Here is an 18,914-nt window from a genome sequence, read left to right on the forward strand (position 1 = left end):
TTATACAAATGATATGCATTTTCAGTTCATTATCTGTGTGTATGTTAAAGGAGGAAGTTAATCATTCTTGTTGTCGTCTTTTTTCTCTTTTATTTTGTTAAATTGATATTTGTTTGTTTTTTTTTTTAAATAAGTATCTAAAGAAGGTAACATCCAATATCCATGTAAACCGTGCCAGAAGTAGTCATTGTAAACTTTTTGTTGGACGTTTTCTTTCCGGCTACCATTATTGACGTATGACGCTTTTTAAAGTTAAAGGATATCAATATATATGAATATATAATTTATTTTATATTTGAGTTTTGTGTTAATTTAAGCATATCATCTTTAGTGTTCTTCGTACAGTTGTTAATAAAAACTATTCCATATTTCTAAAGGACAAAACAGAATGGATGATATGCTTCTTCGTTATTGTTATCAAATTCCTGATAAAAGTGGACTTCTAGATTTCAAGATTTCCAAAAATTAAAGGCGATTGCTGAACATTTATAACTGGTCAAGTAATCGACATTTTGATTTTACAGAAAATAATAATAGCAACAGGTGTGCATATATACAAAAAAATCGAATTCACTCGACGTCCGACTGCTAATATATAGACTCTAAAACAATTATATGTCCTGCTTGGCTATAACCTCTGCGCTCCGCCACAGGAGGCTAAATTGCCCGACCACACTCATCCCTCTATTTTTCTAGTGGCAATTAAAATTTGTTGACCCTATTATCCTTGTATCCCATCCTATTTTCCATTTCATCATCATTTCATGTTCATTTTATCATCCATTTCATGTTCATCGTCTGAATATAGCTGAAATATTGCTGCTCGGGCGTTAAACCCCAACAATCAATCAATCAATCGACAACGACAACATATTGTATAAATAAAACCTTTTATCGGGACATTTTTATTTTCTTATCTATAACCGACAACAATAACTATAAAAGTGTAAATTCTAACAATACAATGTGTATCACTGGTACTTTAGAAGCCCTTTGGTATGCAAGCTGTGTAAATCTCCAACTGAAAAAGAGAAAATGTTGAGATATAATACCAATCAAGGAATAATGTCATTATAACCGAAACAAGTACTATCTTAAAAAAAAAGAAAGCCGACGCAGTAAAATTCGTTCTTTATACTTATAATTTTCTACATTTCATTGGAGAAATAACCATATGGCACGCTATTTCAATTTTCGATAAAGTTTTTTTTTTGAAGTTATCAATATTTGTCCAATTGGGAAACAGAATCGAGAACATGTGACTTGTGTTTTCATGGAAAAGTGTCATTAAGGTCAAAGGGTAAAAAGCGAAACTGAAAAAAAAAAAACGGGACTACTTTCGTGTTGTGGGATAATCGATGAGCATCTAGCACCCCCCCCCCCCCCCAACTCGCAAAGGGTATATTGATCATGATAATATAGTAAGCACAAAAGGGTCTATAGAAATAAAGTCTTGCTTAAAAATAATATAAGAAAAAACAAACATGGGATTTCCAGTATCGATATTGTCAATATGCTTGCATGATCAGTCTTTCTGAAAGCAATGAGTTTTTATATGGGTAAAAAATAAAAGTACTATTTTTCACTTACCTCATCTATTTCTCCATGGAACCCTGGATTTTTGCCAGAGCATAAACCAATTGTCATCGGATTGTCTCGGATTTCTAAGTTGCCTAGAAATTGAAAAACAGAATGATCAGCACAGCTTCCAATATCAAAACTGATTTATGATCTGCTTTTATATCTGATTTAATTTGGAAATATGTTTTACATATTTCATTTAGATAGAAAATAGCATAAAAGCAGGTTATTTACTCTCTGTTGGTTGGTTGAGTGTAAAAATAAATCTTTTCGAAAATGGTACAAAACTACCAATCACCTGACCTCACCAAAGTTGTTGTTTCAAAGATACTATCCTATACATCATACCAGCAAAGTTCAGTCATAATTAACCGAATATATCCCAGAGAAAATTAGCTACAATGTGCTTTCCTATAGAGATTCAATAGCAAACTTGAGCAGATACCAAGTGATCGGCAATGAAAATAGATAGATTTCAGCGGTCATTGCAGCCAACAAAGAAACAAGTGACATGTGCATTCTTGAAGTTGAACTTTGAAAATGTCAATTCAGATGCCAGTAATCCATCTGTCGCCCAATCCGTTCAAACTAACGGTACCACGAACTTGATTGCTTAAAGATCCTCAGATGATTCCTGTCAAGTTTGGTTGATATAAGGCAAGTAATTTTTATTTAGAGGTTAAAAGTTACCGTCGATGGATGCGTAGTGATGCTTAAGTTCATTTAGGCTTTTGTTCAAGGTGAGAAAACAAAAACGGACTTAGTATTTTGAAAACCTGTTCTTCCACTGATATCTTCCGTAAAACCAGATGTATAAAACAGAAGTTAATTCAAGTCACGCTCTTCTGTTGTCACCGCTTCAACCCGAAAGGTTAACTTGTTGTTAAATATGACTATTATTTAGATAGAGACTAAACAAACTCTCACATTCAAGGAAAGGTGAAGTTTAATATGTTACCTCCAGTTCTCTGTTTAAACGATCTTCCATTACAGCTACCACCAAAGTAGTTACCATCATAGTAATACGTAATATCCATCCATTTATCATCCTGTAAAATAGAATAATCCAGAAAATATCATTATATGTATATATATTTCAGTATTGTTGCTTCTGTTTTATTTATTCGTATTTTAATTTGTTAAAAGTACTTGGTATTTTTTCTGTGTTTATATATTTGCCTCTCTACTTGAATCATCTTGCATATATCATGTTGTTTGTGGAACTACACTAATGCGTTAAAAATGACTTACTAGTTGCGTGTTCATTATTAAAGCAAACTCAAGTAAGTATGTAAGTAAGTAGGTATGTATGTAAGCATGTAAGTAAGTAAGGAAGGAAATATATATATACATATATAACACTTTCGCCAGCCTTCTTTAGTACGCCTAAATAAACTACCTATTTGTCATTACCAGGGCTCGTCGTATAAAAATTAAACTTGTAAGTAAAATATGGTTGAGATTAGTATAAAGACAATAATAATATATTGACTAGAAATAAAAACGATATACAAATTCGGCGCGAATCGAAAAAAAGAATTTAAAAAAAAACCGTTCGGCGAAACCTCGCATTTTACTCCGGCTAAACTTGTGAGAAAATGTACTTCTTCCTGTAAGCTGTAAGTATCGAAGTTATTAGTAAAATATATTATCACAAATTAAAACTTACGTCGTATTTTTCATTGAAGTAAACTGTGTCTGGATTGTCTGATGTCTTTGCTTTAAATATCAATTTACCGCGGTAAACAACAATTTCAACACTAGAATCTCCGTTTGGTCCACAGTTGGAAATGATAGGTTCGGGTCTGCTTCTTCCTGCTCCTTTGTTGACCTTAACTCTTGTTTTGATGGCGAATGTCTTTCCTAAGTATTTGCTCTGGAATCCCCAGAGGTACATTCTACTGTTACCGCCAAATACAGCCTTACCCTTACGTAAGTATATATGGCTATGATCAAAGGCTAAACCGCCATTTGAAATGTCTTTAAATCCGTCGTCGAAGTTGATATTGAATTCAGCGCTACATTCTATAAATTAAAACAAAAATGGATCTTTGCATTTTTATGGCAAGCCAAAGTGGTCTTTTAATATTACAAAATCATTTTTTTTAATATTAGAAAAGATTTTTTAATATCAGAAATTCATTTCGTTATATTAAAAATTCATTTCCTAATAAAACAAATTCATGATTTAGTAATATTATAAAACATCACACATTTTGTAATATTAGAAAATGAATTTGTAAGATTAGAAAATCACTTTGCAATATTGCAAAATCAGTCACATTTTTTAATATTACAAAATGATTTTCTAATATTAAAAAAATCGTAATTGAATACAACAAACCAATTTTCTAATATTAGAAAATTAATTTCTAATATTAAAAAAAATGTTTTTTAATATTAGAAATTCAATGGAATTTTTAATATCAAAAAATGATTTTTTTAATATTAAAAAAGTGTTTTGTGATATAAGAAATCTAATGTGTAATATTAGAAAATGAATTTGTAATATTAAAAAATCATTTTTTGATATTAGAAAATACTAATTTTTGTCCACTTAGGCTTGCCATACATTTTTGAAAAATAAATGGCTACTGCCGTAGAGGACGTCATATATCCAAGCAACATCAAAATCATTAGTTAATCTTAATGAACATCACCTTACTCACATTACATAGCAATATTTTTCTCTCGAAAAAGTTGTGTTTAAGTTGGGACGACCAACCGAAAACGAATTAACGTACAATCGATGTCAAGTCCAGTGAAAATCCTTGTTAACCTTTAATTTATTTCATTATAACTTAATGGAGGTAGTATCAAACTTACAATCAAATTATATGACTAGAACAAAACAAAACAAAACGAAACAAAACAAAAAAAAACGAAATAAAATCTTTACTAACGTCTGTACTGTTTCCTCAAGCTTCCTCTCATAGCACCACTTCCGTTCATGTTAGATTTACATTGACATTGTGAGGCGCTGTATATGGTTCCAGCTGGGCATGCTCTGATACGTAATCCACCGTGTTCAGGAGCAAGATAACCATACTTGTTGTTTGGATCAGGTAAGCTTGGACAAGCTATTTTTAGAAAAGTGTCAAACGCATAATCCAATATTTTTTACTTCTTATATTGTTCTAGCATGAAGCATCTTAATTGATTTCACAACCCTTTAGAATCATTGTTATTCTTAAATAACCGCAACCACACATAGAAGTTTTATTATTGAATTTATACAAATCTATTTCTTGATAATCCCAACTTACAAAAAAATACTGAATAGAAATATGTAAACTATTTTTTATTATTGAAAGCTTACACAAACCAATCCTCGATTTTACATGTTTGTATCGGCTTTTTTCAATTTTTTTTAACGACGGTCATAAGTAAGTTATTGACATTCAAAAACGCTAGATGAGTAAGGTAGGGGTTATGTTGTAAACTTAAGTAGCAGTCTGTCTAAAAATCAGACAGGAGGTGATTCATGCATGTCAATAACCCACCAAATTAACCCAGATTTCTTCTTCAGAAACCCTGATAGATCACATAACCAGTCTTAGTTTTTCATTTGGGGGTTTTATATAGATTGTACATGAAATTAGTACTTTGCAAGAGTTGTCGTTCTTGATTTGGTTTGATTTGGTTGATTTAAGTGGGAATTTAAAATGTAATTTTCTCAAAAGTACAGATCTAAATACAGAAAGGAACATTGTCACATGAAAATATAGCACATGTAGACCAAAAAAGAATCATCTGATCCATGGGTTTTTCTATACCATGAATCACTTCACCATGGGCAGTGTCTGAATTTTATATGGCCTGGTACTTAGATGGACTAGTAATATGTAGGATTGTTAACTTACACGAAACAGTTACTTGTGTAGTAAGAGTAGTTGGTGTCTCACATTCATCATCACAAGCCAAACTACCGAAAGCGGGTACACAGCCCTTATCATCGTCATATCTAAATCCTTTTGGACAACAAGATGGTTCCGAAATACCGTCTCTACATTTGTAAAAACAGTTACAACCACCATTTCTTCTATAGTGTAGAGTACCGGGTATTAAACATTTGTCTGTAAAGAAACACAAATTTTGATTTACCTCTTTTGAAAATGAGAATAGTAAAGTTAAATTTTTCAACATATCATATTAACAAAATAAACAAACTACTACTGGTATATTATTATCGTTCACTAAGTTTAATTATCATAATGCAGTTTTCCTTTTTTTTTCTTTATCTTTTTGATGCAAATGTATACCTACCCTCGAAACAAAGTACGTCACCAGGAGGTCTGCAAGAGAGTGTGTTTTGATCCCAGAACATTCCAGCGGGACAGTCTCTGGCTACTGCTTTTAGTTTACCACCAAGGTAGAAACACTGCACAAGCTTGTGACATTGGCCTGGCAAGGGGGCGTAACCTATGGCATCTACGAAAGCTCCCAGGTAAATCAAGCAAAGGCCTGGAAAATCGTGTATTATGTTTAGCAAAAAATGTCACAAAATCTCTGTTAAAACCGAAGTACAGCGTAAGGTGAAAACTATATAAACATTATGTCTTCGTACAAAGCTTTGCAAATTGTTATTAGGTATAATATAAACAATGATTTCAATATGAATAATGAGAGCTTTGGAAATTTCAAGATTTTCGGTTTTTGTTGTTTTTGAGATAAACTTTTTCAGAAACCGTCTTTCAAATGGCCTCTATCATCTTACTTGAATACTAAGTAGTAGTACATGTATTGATGGAATTCAATATTTTTAACATTCCGTATATAACATACCTTCTAAGTTTGGAACTTTAGCACCGCCAGTAGTCTTAGGTACTACAGTGTTAGTTGATGTCTTGGTCAGAGCTGTGAGTAGCCTATTTCTACTCTTACGCTCATCATTGTCAAATGACAGTTTGTATGATAGTTTCTTGCGCTCATCGTTATCTCTAGACTGTTTGAATTTGATATCTTTGGTTAATTTTTGTGAAAGAATATTTAGAGTTCCTCCTTGTTCAGGGAGTTTGTATCTTGTGTCAGGTAATTTTGCTTTCAATGAAACACCAGCTGTTAATGCATTAGAAGCTTTTTGGGATGCTTTCAATGCCTTGAGAACCTTGACAGCTTCAGCGATTTGTTGTTTCTTGGACGTTAAAGAGGATGTGACTGAACCACCGATTCCATTCAAACCTCTACTGCCTGAAGATTTAAGTTTCCATTTATCTCCGTCTTCTTCCCGTCTGTACGATTTACCACGAGAGTCCAAAGAACTTATTCCAGATCCACTGATAGAGCCATGTTTTATTTTACTAGATGATCGGTCTTGGTCAGATTTTCCAAACTTGACTTTTACCTTAGAGGAAGACCCATCTGATTTGTCTACAACAAGTTTATATTCGCTTTTGGTCTTACTGTCTCCCTTTCCTTTAACAGTTTTGATTTTGTATTTAATTTTACCGTCATCTTTGCTCTTTTCTATTTTCAACCTAGAGTCTGAGCCAGAAGTAGAACTACCAAATGAACTAGAGCCACTAGAACCACCAGAGCCACTAGAACCACTAGAACCACTTGAGCCACTAGAAGAACCTGATCTTAAGTCCTGTCCAAGACCTCCAGTTGTGACACTTACAGAGCCTAATCCACGTGTTGAACCCAAGCTGGCGGATCCCAAACCAGAAGCAGAGGCTGCAGCACCTGCAGAGCTAAATCCACTTGAAGCTCCTAATCCCCTTGCGGATTGTAATAAAAGTGATGCTTTTATCTTTGAAGCCAGTAATCCACTTGCAGACCCTATTGCTCTTGCAGATCCACTTCCCCTAGAAGATCCAACAGATCCTCCTGCAGAAACTGAGCCACTTGCAGATGTCGATCCACCTCTAGCATTTCCCAGTCCTACAGTTAATTTTGATCCGCCAACAGAACCTGATAATCCAGCCGTTCCAAGCGCGCCTGCAGATCCCAAGCCTACATTTATTCCTGATCCTCCAGTAGATCCTGAAACACTTATGGAACCTGAAATACCGACAGACCCTGAACCACCTGTCGATCCACTTGCTGCTCCAGATCCACCCGCAGAAGTTGAACTTCCAGCTGATCCTAAGTCGCCAGAAAATCCTAAGCCTCCATTTGATCCCCAACCACCAGCTGCACTTGAACCGCCAGCTGATCCTGATCCGCTAGCAGATCCTGAGCCACCAGCTGATCCTAAGCCACCAGCAGATCCTGATCCACCAGCTGATCCTGAACCACCAGAAGATCCGGATCCACTTGAAGAGCCAGAATATGAGGATTCCGATGAAAGAGCATTGATGTCACTTTTACTTAAGTCATCGACTTTAGCCTTAATTTTTATTTTCAATTTTCCATCATCTTTGCTAGTGTCAACGCTTATCTCGTCAGATTTGATCTTGTCTAACTGATTCTTAACAATCGATGCGGTTGAATCCTTGACATTTTCGGCTTTGATTTTGATTTTTAGTTTGCCATCGTCTTGGCTTGTATCAACGCTAACACTGGGATTATCGTTTGTTGAAGCACTAGAACTTGATGATCCAGAACTAGAACCGGTACCTGACGAACTAGATGAACCAGAACTTGAACCTGATCCTGATGATTTAGGTTGGAACATCTTAGAACCAAGTTTTGATCCTTTGGGTAATAGAGCTACAACAAGAATATCTGAATCATCAGTCGAGTGTGTACCCTTGTTCATATTCATTCCGAAGAGTTCAGCGGGCGATGCAATTTTCTCTGTGAGAGTTGGCTGGATCGTCAGGTTCGGAAATTCTAAGAGGAAGTCTCCTAGACCATCACTGTCAACAACTTTAGCTCTTGGCATCTTGGCTATTAAAACATTTCTATCTCCGACCACTGCTAATTTGGCTGATGCTTGAATTGTCTGAAATGAAAATAGCAAATAATCCAGTAAACTGTAAAAAAATGGTTCTGAAATATACAAACATGAGATTTTAAAAACCAAAATATGACTCAAACCTATCGAATTTAGGCATTAAGCTTACAAAACACAAAATCACATAAAAATCATATGCAGGCTTACTAAATGGTTTCAAACAACCTTATTTTGAATTTATTCTGAAGAAAAAATTCCCGTTGATTATACACCTGGTTATATGGGTTGTAAAGACACTTAAGTATAGATTTGACCTAAAACAAAAACGGTATTTTCTCCGATATAATTTTATAAAGTTGTGAACGAATAGGCTACGAGTATTGGAGATATATTCCTTGGATAATGTAATTAAAATGTCTTTATTGTAAAGATGTGTTTGTAAAATTTGTAGTTTTGAGTTCAGAGTAATGTACTAGTAGTTTGTGAAACCATATTGAACACCAGAAATGACCTGTGTTAGATACAGAAAGAGGGTAAATATTTTTCGTTTCCTCCAAAGTCAATACAAATGCAAAACCATGCTTTTATTTATTCTTCCTTCATTCGATTTTCTTAATATTTAACCATAGTTTTTGACGATTGGAGATTTGTTTGTCAAGATTGTGACATACTGATAGGTATTCATAAAACGTTGATCTTAATCAAAATTAATTTGAGTAAGTGATTAAAAATATTAATGTTTTACATGGCTTTGTTGGTTACCTTTTTACACTTGGTAATTTTTAACACGATGTGACCTTAACCTTAGACATTTGATCTCTATCACGAACAATGCTAGTTAGTTCCCCTAATTAATATTTGCTGTTTGGCAAAATAACACTTGTCTATTCATGTTTGATGTCAAATGGAGTTTATGATCTTTGTATATGCTCGTCATCAAATAGCGTCAAAACGTCCTTCTCATTATCATAATATAAGCTCTAAATTATGTAAGGTATCATTAAATGTGCACATTGCATAATAGTAATTCTAAGGTGAATCATTGTTGTACATTAACTTGGCTTGTATAAAATACCTGCTAATTTGACATTTTAATTAAAGATATCGCACATAATAAATCAACTTGTAACTGCATCACGTGTGAGTTTGCGGTAAGTCGAACTCTTTTTCAGACATTAATTACGTTCATTCATACAAGGAGCATGGATGAAGGATAAGTGAGTAGAAAATTATAAAAAAAAAAAAAAAACGTCAGTGGTATAATGCATTTGAAATATTTACTCAATGGCGAGAAAGTAAACATTTTACCGACGGTACATAAGTATCTCTACAACGGTAGAATTATAATTTCTCAATTTGTAACCACTTGAAAAGCTTCAGTACGACACTATTTTCTAATACAAGGCATATTCTTTCTTTTTTTAATTGAATTTTGAACTTTAATAGAATAGGCAAAATGCCATACATGTAAAACCAAAATACCTTTTTTGTAAAAAATATTCAATAAAATAAATCACCTCTGATTTTGGTCCTTGGGATGCACATGAACAACTACTTTCGCCAGATCCTGCAGATCCCCAACTACCACTGCTTGAACTACCAAGGCCTGACGTTGCTCCAATACCTTGTCCAAATCCAGATCCAGCACCAGCACCTATTCCTGCTCCCATACCTATTTCTACTCCTGAACCGGCACCAGCACCAGCGCCTGCTCCTGCTCCGATACCTGATCCGATTCCTAAACCAGCACCAGCGCCTGCCCCTGCTCCTGCTCCAACACCTATTCCAATTCCTGAACCGGCACCAGCACCTGCGCCTGCTCCGGCTCCTAATCCAATGCCTGAACCGGCACCAGCACCTGCGCCTGCTCCAGCGCCAAATCCAATGCCTGAACCAACACCAATACCTGCTCCAGCTCCTGATCCAATACCTGAACCGGCACCTGCAGCTCCAATTCCAATACCCTGTCCTATTCCTGAACCAGCTCCAGCACCTGCGCCTGCCCCAACACCTAATCCAGTACCTGATCCTGCTCCGGCACCAGCTCCGACTCCAAAGCCTAATCCAACTCCCGAACCGGCACCAGCACCTGCGCCTGCTCCTGCTCCCATACCTAATCCAAATCCTGAACCGGCACCAGCACCTGCTCCCATACCTAATCCAACTCCAGAACCGACACCAGCTCCAGCGCCTCCTCCTACTCCCATACCTAATCCAATTCCTGAACCGGCACCAGCACCTGCGCCTCCTCCTATACCTAATCCAATTCCTGAACCGGCACCAGCACCTGCGCCTGCTCCCATACCTAATCTAATTCCTGAACCGGCACCAGCACCTACTCCCATACCTAATCCAACCCCAGAACCGGCACCAGCACCTGCGCCTCCTCCTACTCCTATACCTAATCCTATTCCTGTACCGGCGCCAGCACCAGCGCCAGCACCTGCACCTATTCCAACTCCTGATCCTGCACCCGCTCCTAAACCGATGCCGGACCCTGCACCTATTCCAACTCCTGATCCTACACCCGCTCCTAAACCGATGCCGGACCCAGCACCAGCTCCAGCGCCTGTTCCTAATCCAATACCGGCACCGGCACTTGCACCGGCACCAGCACCTGCTCCAAAACCTCCTCCGGCCCCTGAGCTGATACCAGAACCAGCGCCTATTCCTGCTCCCATACCTAAACCAACTGCCTGACCTGCACCAGCGCCTGCTCTTCGGCCAATACCTAATCCAACCCCAGAACTGGCACCAGCACCTGCTTCTGCTCCTAATCCAAAGCCTGCACCACCACCTGCACCACCACCTGCACCTGCTCCACTAGATGAACGTGCGTTCATTGTGTAATACTTTGAATCGTCTTGGTTAAGGCCATTTGATCCATCTTCATTTCTATCAGACGATGATATAGAAATCGACCCTTGACCTTTTGAGTCTTGTCTATTCAATGAAACTGAGTTACCAGATGATCCGGCACCAACATTAATGCTAGCATAGCCTTGACCTCTATTTGCCCCAACAGAAACTGAGCTACCAGATAGAGAGCCGCTAGAAGACCTTGAGCCAACATTCACTGCAGAATCTCTATTTGCCCCTACAGAACCTGAACTACCAGAGGAACGGGAGCCACTGGATCCTGATACTCCAGCAGAAGCCATATTTCTAGTGATGCCTGATCCTCCAGAAGAACCTGAGCCACCAGAAGAACTCGAGCCACCGGATGCAGATTGCGCTAAACGCTGTCGTGAAGTTCGGTTTCCATCTTGATTTTTGTTTTGTAAGCCGTCCTGGTTTTGTCCTTTTGACCCGTCTTCTTCCTGTTTATTGTATTTTGATTGTTTATCTTGTTTATCAATTTGTTTAATTTCAATGTCTTTTACCTGTGGTTGTTCTATCTGTTTTTGTTCCACTTGTTTTATTTCGATTTCAATCTTTTTAATATTTGTTGAATCAAGATTGTAGCTTTTTGAGTCGTCTTGGTTTAATCCTTTAGATCCATCTTCGTTATTAGTATCGACTGAAACCGCATCTTTAGGTAAGATCAGGGTTACCGTACCATCGTTCGAACTTGAACTACCTATACCGCTGATTGACACTGAGCCGCCTATTGATCCCAATCCACCTGTAGAACCTGAGCCGCCACTAGAACCAGATCCAACACTTCCTGAGGCCGCTGAGCTTCCAGAAGTTCCAGCACTACCTGAAGAGCTGCCAGCTGAACCTGAGCCAGCATCACTACCACTGCCAGAACCTACAGTGCCTGCAACTGCTCCTGCTCCTAATCCAATGCCAGAACTAGCACCAGCACCAGCTCCTCCTAATCCAAGGCCTGATCCGGCACCAGCACCAACACCAGCACCTGACCCTAATCCCATTTCTGAACCAGCGCCAGAACCAGCGCCTGCTCCCAGACCCAATCCAATGCCTGATCCAGCTCCAGCGCCCATGCCTGTTCCCCTACCTAATCCGATACCTGATCCTGCTCCTACACCAGCTCCGGATCCAATACCTAATCCAACTCCTGAACCGCCTCCAGCACCTGCGCCTGCTCCTGCTCCCATTCCCAATCCAATTCCTGAACCGGCACCAGCACCTGCGCCTCCTCCCATACCTAATCCAATTCCTGAACCAGCACCAACACCTGCGCCTGCTCCTATACCTAATCCAACTCCTGAACCGGCACCAGCTCCTGCGCCTGCTCCCATACCGAATCCGATTCCTGATCCTACTCCCGCTCCAGCTCCGGATCCCATACCTAATCCAACCCCTGAACCGGCACCAGCACCTGCGCCTGCACCTGCTCCCATACCTAATCCAATTCCTGAACCGGCACCAGCACCTGCGCCTGCTCCTATACCTAAGCCAACTCCTGATCCTGCTCCTGCACCAGCTCCGGATCCCATACCTAATCCAACCCCTGAACCGGCACCAGCACCTGCGCCTGCACCTGCTCCCATACCTAATCCAATTCCTGAACCGGCACCAGCACCTGCGCCTGCTCCTATACCTAATCCAACTCTTGAACCGGCACCAGCACCTGCGCCTGCTCCTATACCTAATCCAACTCCTGATCCTGCTCCTGCACCAGCTCCGGATCCCATACCTAATCCAACTCCTGAACCGGCACCAGCACCTGCGCCTGCACCTGCTCCCATACCCAATCCAATTCCTGAACCGACACCAGCGCCTGCTCCCATTCCCAATCCAATTCCTGAACCAGCACCAGCCCCAGAGCCAGCTCCCATACCCAGTCCGATTCCTGAACCAGCACCAGCTCCTGCTCCAGCCCCTAACCCTATTCTTGCACCAGCCCCAGTTCTTGCACTTGAACTTGACGAGTATGAAAGCGACACTGTTCCACTTTGAATTCCAGACGAAAGAGATGCTTGACCATCAGGTAATCCAGCACCTCCTGATATCATTGAACCATGAACTCTAGATACTCCAACACTTGCGGGTTGTGTATTTGCTGGTCCTGAATAAACTCCATTGCTTCCAATCTGAAAGGTTGTCTGGATTTTCTGAGGACCTCCTCTAACCCTTGAACGGCCAGTAGACTTTCGTGATGAGGATGATTTTGAAGAACCTCTTGAACTACTTCCTCTTCCTTTGAGTGATGTATCTGCAGGCGAGAAAGCGGGTGATTTAGAACTACTACTGCCCCTCGACGATACACCTGTTCCACTTCCACCACCAGAACTTCCACCGGAGAGTCGCACGCTACCAGAAGTCATTAATCCACCCGATGAAAGAGCACCTGCCAATGCTTTCATACTAGATCTCGATATTCCAGATTTTCTTCCTCGTTTGCCTCCAGATGATCCAGATGATCCCGAAACACCGACGGAACCAGTTAGAGCAAGGACATTTGATGAAAGTGATCCCATTCCACCACTTGAGGATGATGATGAGCTTGCCGATGACGAAGCAGAGGATGATCTGCTTGAAGAAGCAGATGATGAAGAACTTGCTGATGATGAAGACGATGAACCTCCTGCTAGCGAGGAAAGAAGTGACATCACTTCGCTGACGGCAGATCCACTCTTAGATCCAGAAGTTCCACTTTTTGGCTTCCTTTTCGAAGATCCCTTTTTTGATTTGCTAGGCGAACTAAAATTGACGCTATTACCAGAATCTCGAGAAACCTTATTTCTTTCATCTCTGTCTTTTTTTGACAATAAATTAATAGCAGAGTTAATACTGTCGGTCATAGATTTCGATTTGTCATCTTTATATCTGCGTGATTTCAAATCATCAATGGATTTTGACTGTTTCGATTTAAATCTATCCCCGTCTTGTGTTACGAATCGCATTTTTGAAGACGATGAACTTTGACTATTTCTCATTAGGAAACGTTTTCGGTTTCGTTCGGTATTCAGTCTTCCGTATCGTTTACAATGGGGTCCACCTTTGCCTTCCAAACATGCTTGAATATGAGGAGGTAGTGGTGCAAAATCACCCTTCGGTGCCGTCTTGCGTCGAGGAGGAGGTCTAGATCCTATGCCTGGTTGTTGACCTCCGTTATTGGAAGGGCCTCCTACTACAGGGGCCGACTGAAGTCCACCAGAAGCAGGACTTGCACCAGACATACCACAGTTAACAGTGCATTGAACCGTGGCGCTTAATGCTTGATTTATGCAGACAAACAGGGTGAGTGCAACCTGGACGAGTTTCATTTTGTCTGTAATATAAAGAAGATCATGTATTGCAATTACAAAGGGAATCAAAATTTGAGTGCAACCTTCCTTTAAACAAAAGTGCGACTTATTGGTTTGTTTCTTTTAACACACATCACCTGGTAAACAGGTTAAAAATATTTTTTCAGTTGTCAACATTTTAACCAGAGATTTAAAACCCAACCAAGATTTGTCACATCCTCAACCGAACAAGGTGAAAAATGGTTCTATAATAATAAGAATACTACGTATGTTTTAATTACATTAATTTGTTTGATATTGATAAACATAAAAAAAATAATATAGTTATGAAGACATATCTATTGTGACTTTTATTAACGTATTAAATATTAAATATATGTGTGTATATGAATTTATTCAACGCGTGTGAACGAAGATAACCTGATGAGACAAGAAATTATAACGACAGTAGTTTCCAGATTATCTATGTGAGTTGGGTAACTATACTAGTTCACATTTCCCCCTATTATTCAATAAATGATATAGAGTATTATCAGAATATGTTAGCTATTGAATGATTACGACTTGAACTTTAAAAAACGTTTCATAAAGATTTATTGAAGCAAAAGTATACCTATCCATAAATATTATAATTTGTGACTTTTTTCAGTTCAATCAATTACTCGTTGCGAAACAGTCAGGGCCCGTGCAGGTCCGGGTGTCAAAAGAATAGGCCTGCAGCAGCGCTAAACTTGTCGTAAAAGGCGACTAAATAGTGCTCAGAACTCTAGCCGGGGGCTAGGGCGCTCTGCCCACAGAGCAACTGGGAAGTGTGCCCCAGGTGGTGGAATGGGGTACCCCTGGCGTGTTACATGCTTGGGTTGTCAGGCTATAATACAGAAAACCTGACCGCAAACCATAGTGGTGCACCGTGTTGGGAAAGATGCCACGTTCCTCGCACGTTAAAGAACCCTACTGTGGTATTCTCCCGGAGTATGAACCATAGGGCTCCGACACAGGAGGCTAAATTGCCCGACCCTATCCACCTCTCCCTATTTCTTGTGGCAATCAAAATTTGCCGACCCTATTGTCCTTGTGTCCCATCCCTTTTTCATATCATCATTATTTCATGTTCATTTTATCATCAATTTCATGTTCATCGTCTGAATATAGCTGAAATATTGCTGCTCGGACGTTAAACCCCAACAAACAAACAAACGAAACAGTCAGAATTGCTTGGGGAAGCCTCACGATCTGATCTCTTTCTAAAGCTCGTACCAACGAATTTGATATTTTCCGACAATATACGTGTATTTTATATTTATATGACATAGTTGCCAAACTATAGTGCTTGAGAGAGTAATCAAGGGAACCAAGGTTATAGCGGTAATCAAAAGAATGTAATCCAGGGACAAAGACCAGACATGGAAAACAGACATACACAACAAAGAACATAAAGTAACTAAAATAGTACATACAAAGTAACAAAAGTAAATGAGCAACTCGGACTACACTAAAAACTGAGAGCATGGACCAGGTGCACCTGTAGGGTAAGCGTCCTCTGCTTTTCTAGAAACACCCGCCGAGTTGCTCATAAAAAGTCAAGTCCAGGGTGGACAAACGAGGAAAGGATTTAGGATATTTGACAACGTTAAATGTAATGACCATAGTGGAAAGGCCTTTTCTATGTAGAATGTAATTTAGCATGGCTAACTCTATTGCGTATGGAGTGTTCATATCACAACTTATACGTTATGCCAGAGCTTGCCGAAACTACGCAGACTTTTTATATAGCGCCAGAACTCTAACAAATAGGCTTCTGGAACAGGGTTATGTTGCTACAGGAATGAAGTCATCACTACAGAAGTTTTATGGTCGTCATCCTGAACTCGTGGATCGTTATGGTGTTTCCACCTGCACCATGAAAACTGATTTATTCAACGGGTCATAGTTTTCCTTTCCTCGTTTGTCTACACCGTACTTGACTTTTTATGACCAATTCGGTGGGTGTTTCTAGAAAAGCAAAAGACGCTTACCCTACCGGTGCACCTGGTCCATGCTCCCAGTTTTTAGTGGAGTCCGAGTTGCTCATTTGCTTTTGTTACTTTGTATGTATTATTATAGTTACTTTATGTTCTTTGTTGTGTATGTCTGTTTTCCATGTCTGGTCTTTGTCGATGGATTACATTCTTTTGATTACCTCTATAACCTTGGTTCCTTTGATTACTCTTATTGTATGCAATTATTTTGAGAATTTAAAAAAAGGACTACGGATCAGGTTCACACGTTTTGTTTTTTTGTTTGTTTTGTTTTTGTTTGTTTTTGTTTGTTTGTTTGTTTTTTTTTATTCGGTTACATGTATTGAGTTCTTCGTTCCTTATCTGTGACTATCGGAAAAAAAGTTACTTTTTATAACATTCATTTTAAAACGAATAAAGTTTCTTGCATTAAATTTAGGAAAGAAATAAATGTACATGTTTATTCACTGTCCCCATGTGTGTACTAAAAACGAGGTAAATGTCGGTGACAAAAAAATATAAGTTATTCATTGCTATTGCTTAAAACATTATGAGAAATAGTGTAATGTCACAACTGCTACCTTGAACATAAAGTTTTATTGTTTCATTTATGAGTTATTGTTTAAAAAGACAAAACAACACGATTTTAACATACGTGTGATTGTTTTAATTTGTCAACATGTTAATGAAGTAAGACTTGAGAGTCGTTTTGATCATGCTTTTGTGAAAACAATGACAATATTTAATAAGTAAATAGAGGGGGTTGACAGGGCAAAGATATTTATGTCTTCAATGGGGCTAATCAATGACACGTTTTTTTTTGTTTTTTTTTTTGTTTATGCTTTTTTTGTTTTTTTTTGGGGGGGGTTTATTTGTTTTGTTTATTTTTCAATTCTTTAATATTGCTAGCATTCTTTTGCAACTTCTTTAGTTCGTTTTTTTATTGTATTCATACCGATATATTGTCGTTTTGGGTATGTCCCTGTCCGGGTGATAGGCCTTATGCTGAAGTATTCATTCATTATTTTTTTTATTTGTAATAATTTGGTTTATATGCTCTTTAACATTCATATTCGGATATTAACCCTAGTTTAATTAAGATTTTTAATACTCTAATAGTACACAATTTGAAACCATTATATACGTGTTCGATCTTTTCTGTTCATTTTCCTCATATTTTGTTATCTATCCTCCAGTTGCTATTAATGACTTTATATTTTTAAGAGGAAGGCTATATTTGACCAATGTTACTTCTTAGAAGATTTTTTTTCTTTATGGAAGTATAAATTGTATTCCCATGGATTGTACGCAATCTACTATAAGGTACATATTTTACAACAAAACATCTCCTATGACATATTGTATAATTATTTTTCTTGAATAAAACAGCTTTTAATCTTACTTTGATACAAAAACTGAAGTATTTCTATAACAAAACTCTCATAACATCGAAATAACAATTTTGCTTTGCAAGGACTATCACAGGTTTTCAGTGTTCCAATTAAAAATCATTTCTCCTTTGATATTCCAATACAATAAACTAACTTATCTATAGTAATTTACACATCAAAAGAATGGTTGGATTTTAAACAAAAACATCTGAATATTAGGTCATTACAGGTTTAATAAAACACCACTTAATTTGATACCAATTTCGTGTGGTATATCCACTCTATTATTATAATGTTCTTCTTTTAAGATCTTCGGATTTGCGACCAACATATAGAGTATATAAGCAAAAGCATGTCCAGCTAAACAGTCAATTATTAAAGATTATTATTATTATTATTATTATTATTATTTAAGTTATTCAAACTTCAATAGCACATTATAGACAATTGAAGAAAAAATATTTGACTTTTATACCACCTCATGATTGCAATTTCATCAAACTAAGCTTAAGACCACAATTTACGCAAGAGAAAGGACTAACAAATCAGTATTTTGGTTTTTGTCAAAACACATCGTATCCTTTTTATAAGGGGTAACTTAGTATAATATAGGATGATTTCAAATACTATTATTCCATATAAACAAAAAAACTGGTAATCTTACCTCAAGTAATCGCCACGTGCTTGCTACTGGTTGTCCTCCTCCTGCACTGAAGCTTCTCCATGAAAACCGATTAAAAATGCGCACCACTTGTCATACGTTTGTCACTTTGCATCACGGAGCAAAACCATTGTATACAGCCAAAGATGCTATATATGGTCATTAATTTTAATAAATGACGGATATTGTGTAATAAACACGCAACACATCCAGAATTCCTAATGAGATGAGTTACTAATAATTAAATTAAATTATTTTAATTAATATCTCCATACAATTTTT

General features: G+C 37.9%; 1 protein-coding gene across 1 annotated transcript; it reads right to left on the minus strand.

The window, feature by feature from the left end:
- Nucleotides 1–889: 889 nt before the first annotated feature.
- On the minus strand, nucleotides 890–18,760 carry LOC148604565 (uncharacterized). The gene is made up of 10 exons (XM_088548148.1): nucleotides 18,636–18,760; nucleotides 9,940–14,606; nucleotides 6,367–8,470; nucleotides 5,848–6,045; nucleotides 5,445–5,657; nucleotides 4,485–4,661; nucleotides 3,251–3,606; nucleotides 2,540–2,630; nucleotides 1,591–1,673; nucleotides 890–1,021 (listed from the first exon to the last, which is right to left on the minus strand). Exons 2-10 carry the CDS (start codon nucleotides 14,599–14,601, stop codon nucleotides 983–985), a joined length of 7,923 nt encoding a protein of 2,640 aa, XP_088404274.1. The 5' UTR covers nucleotides 14,602–14,606; nucleotides 18,636–18,760; the 3' UTR covers nucleotides 890–982.
- Between the last annotated feature and the right edge of the window lie 154 nt (nucleotides 18,761–18,914).

This window comes from Perna viridis, chromosome 10, assembly GCF_037379345.1.
Source record: "Perna viridis isolate PV_CMFRI_1.1 ecotype Kerala chromosome 10, ASM3737934v1, whole genome shotgun sequence".
Classification (NCBI taxonomy): Eukaryota; Metazoa; Mollusca; class Bivalvia; order Mytilida; family Mytilidae; genus Perna; species Perna viridis.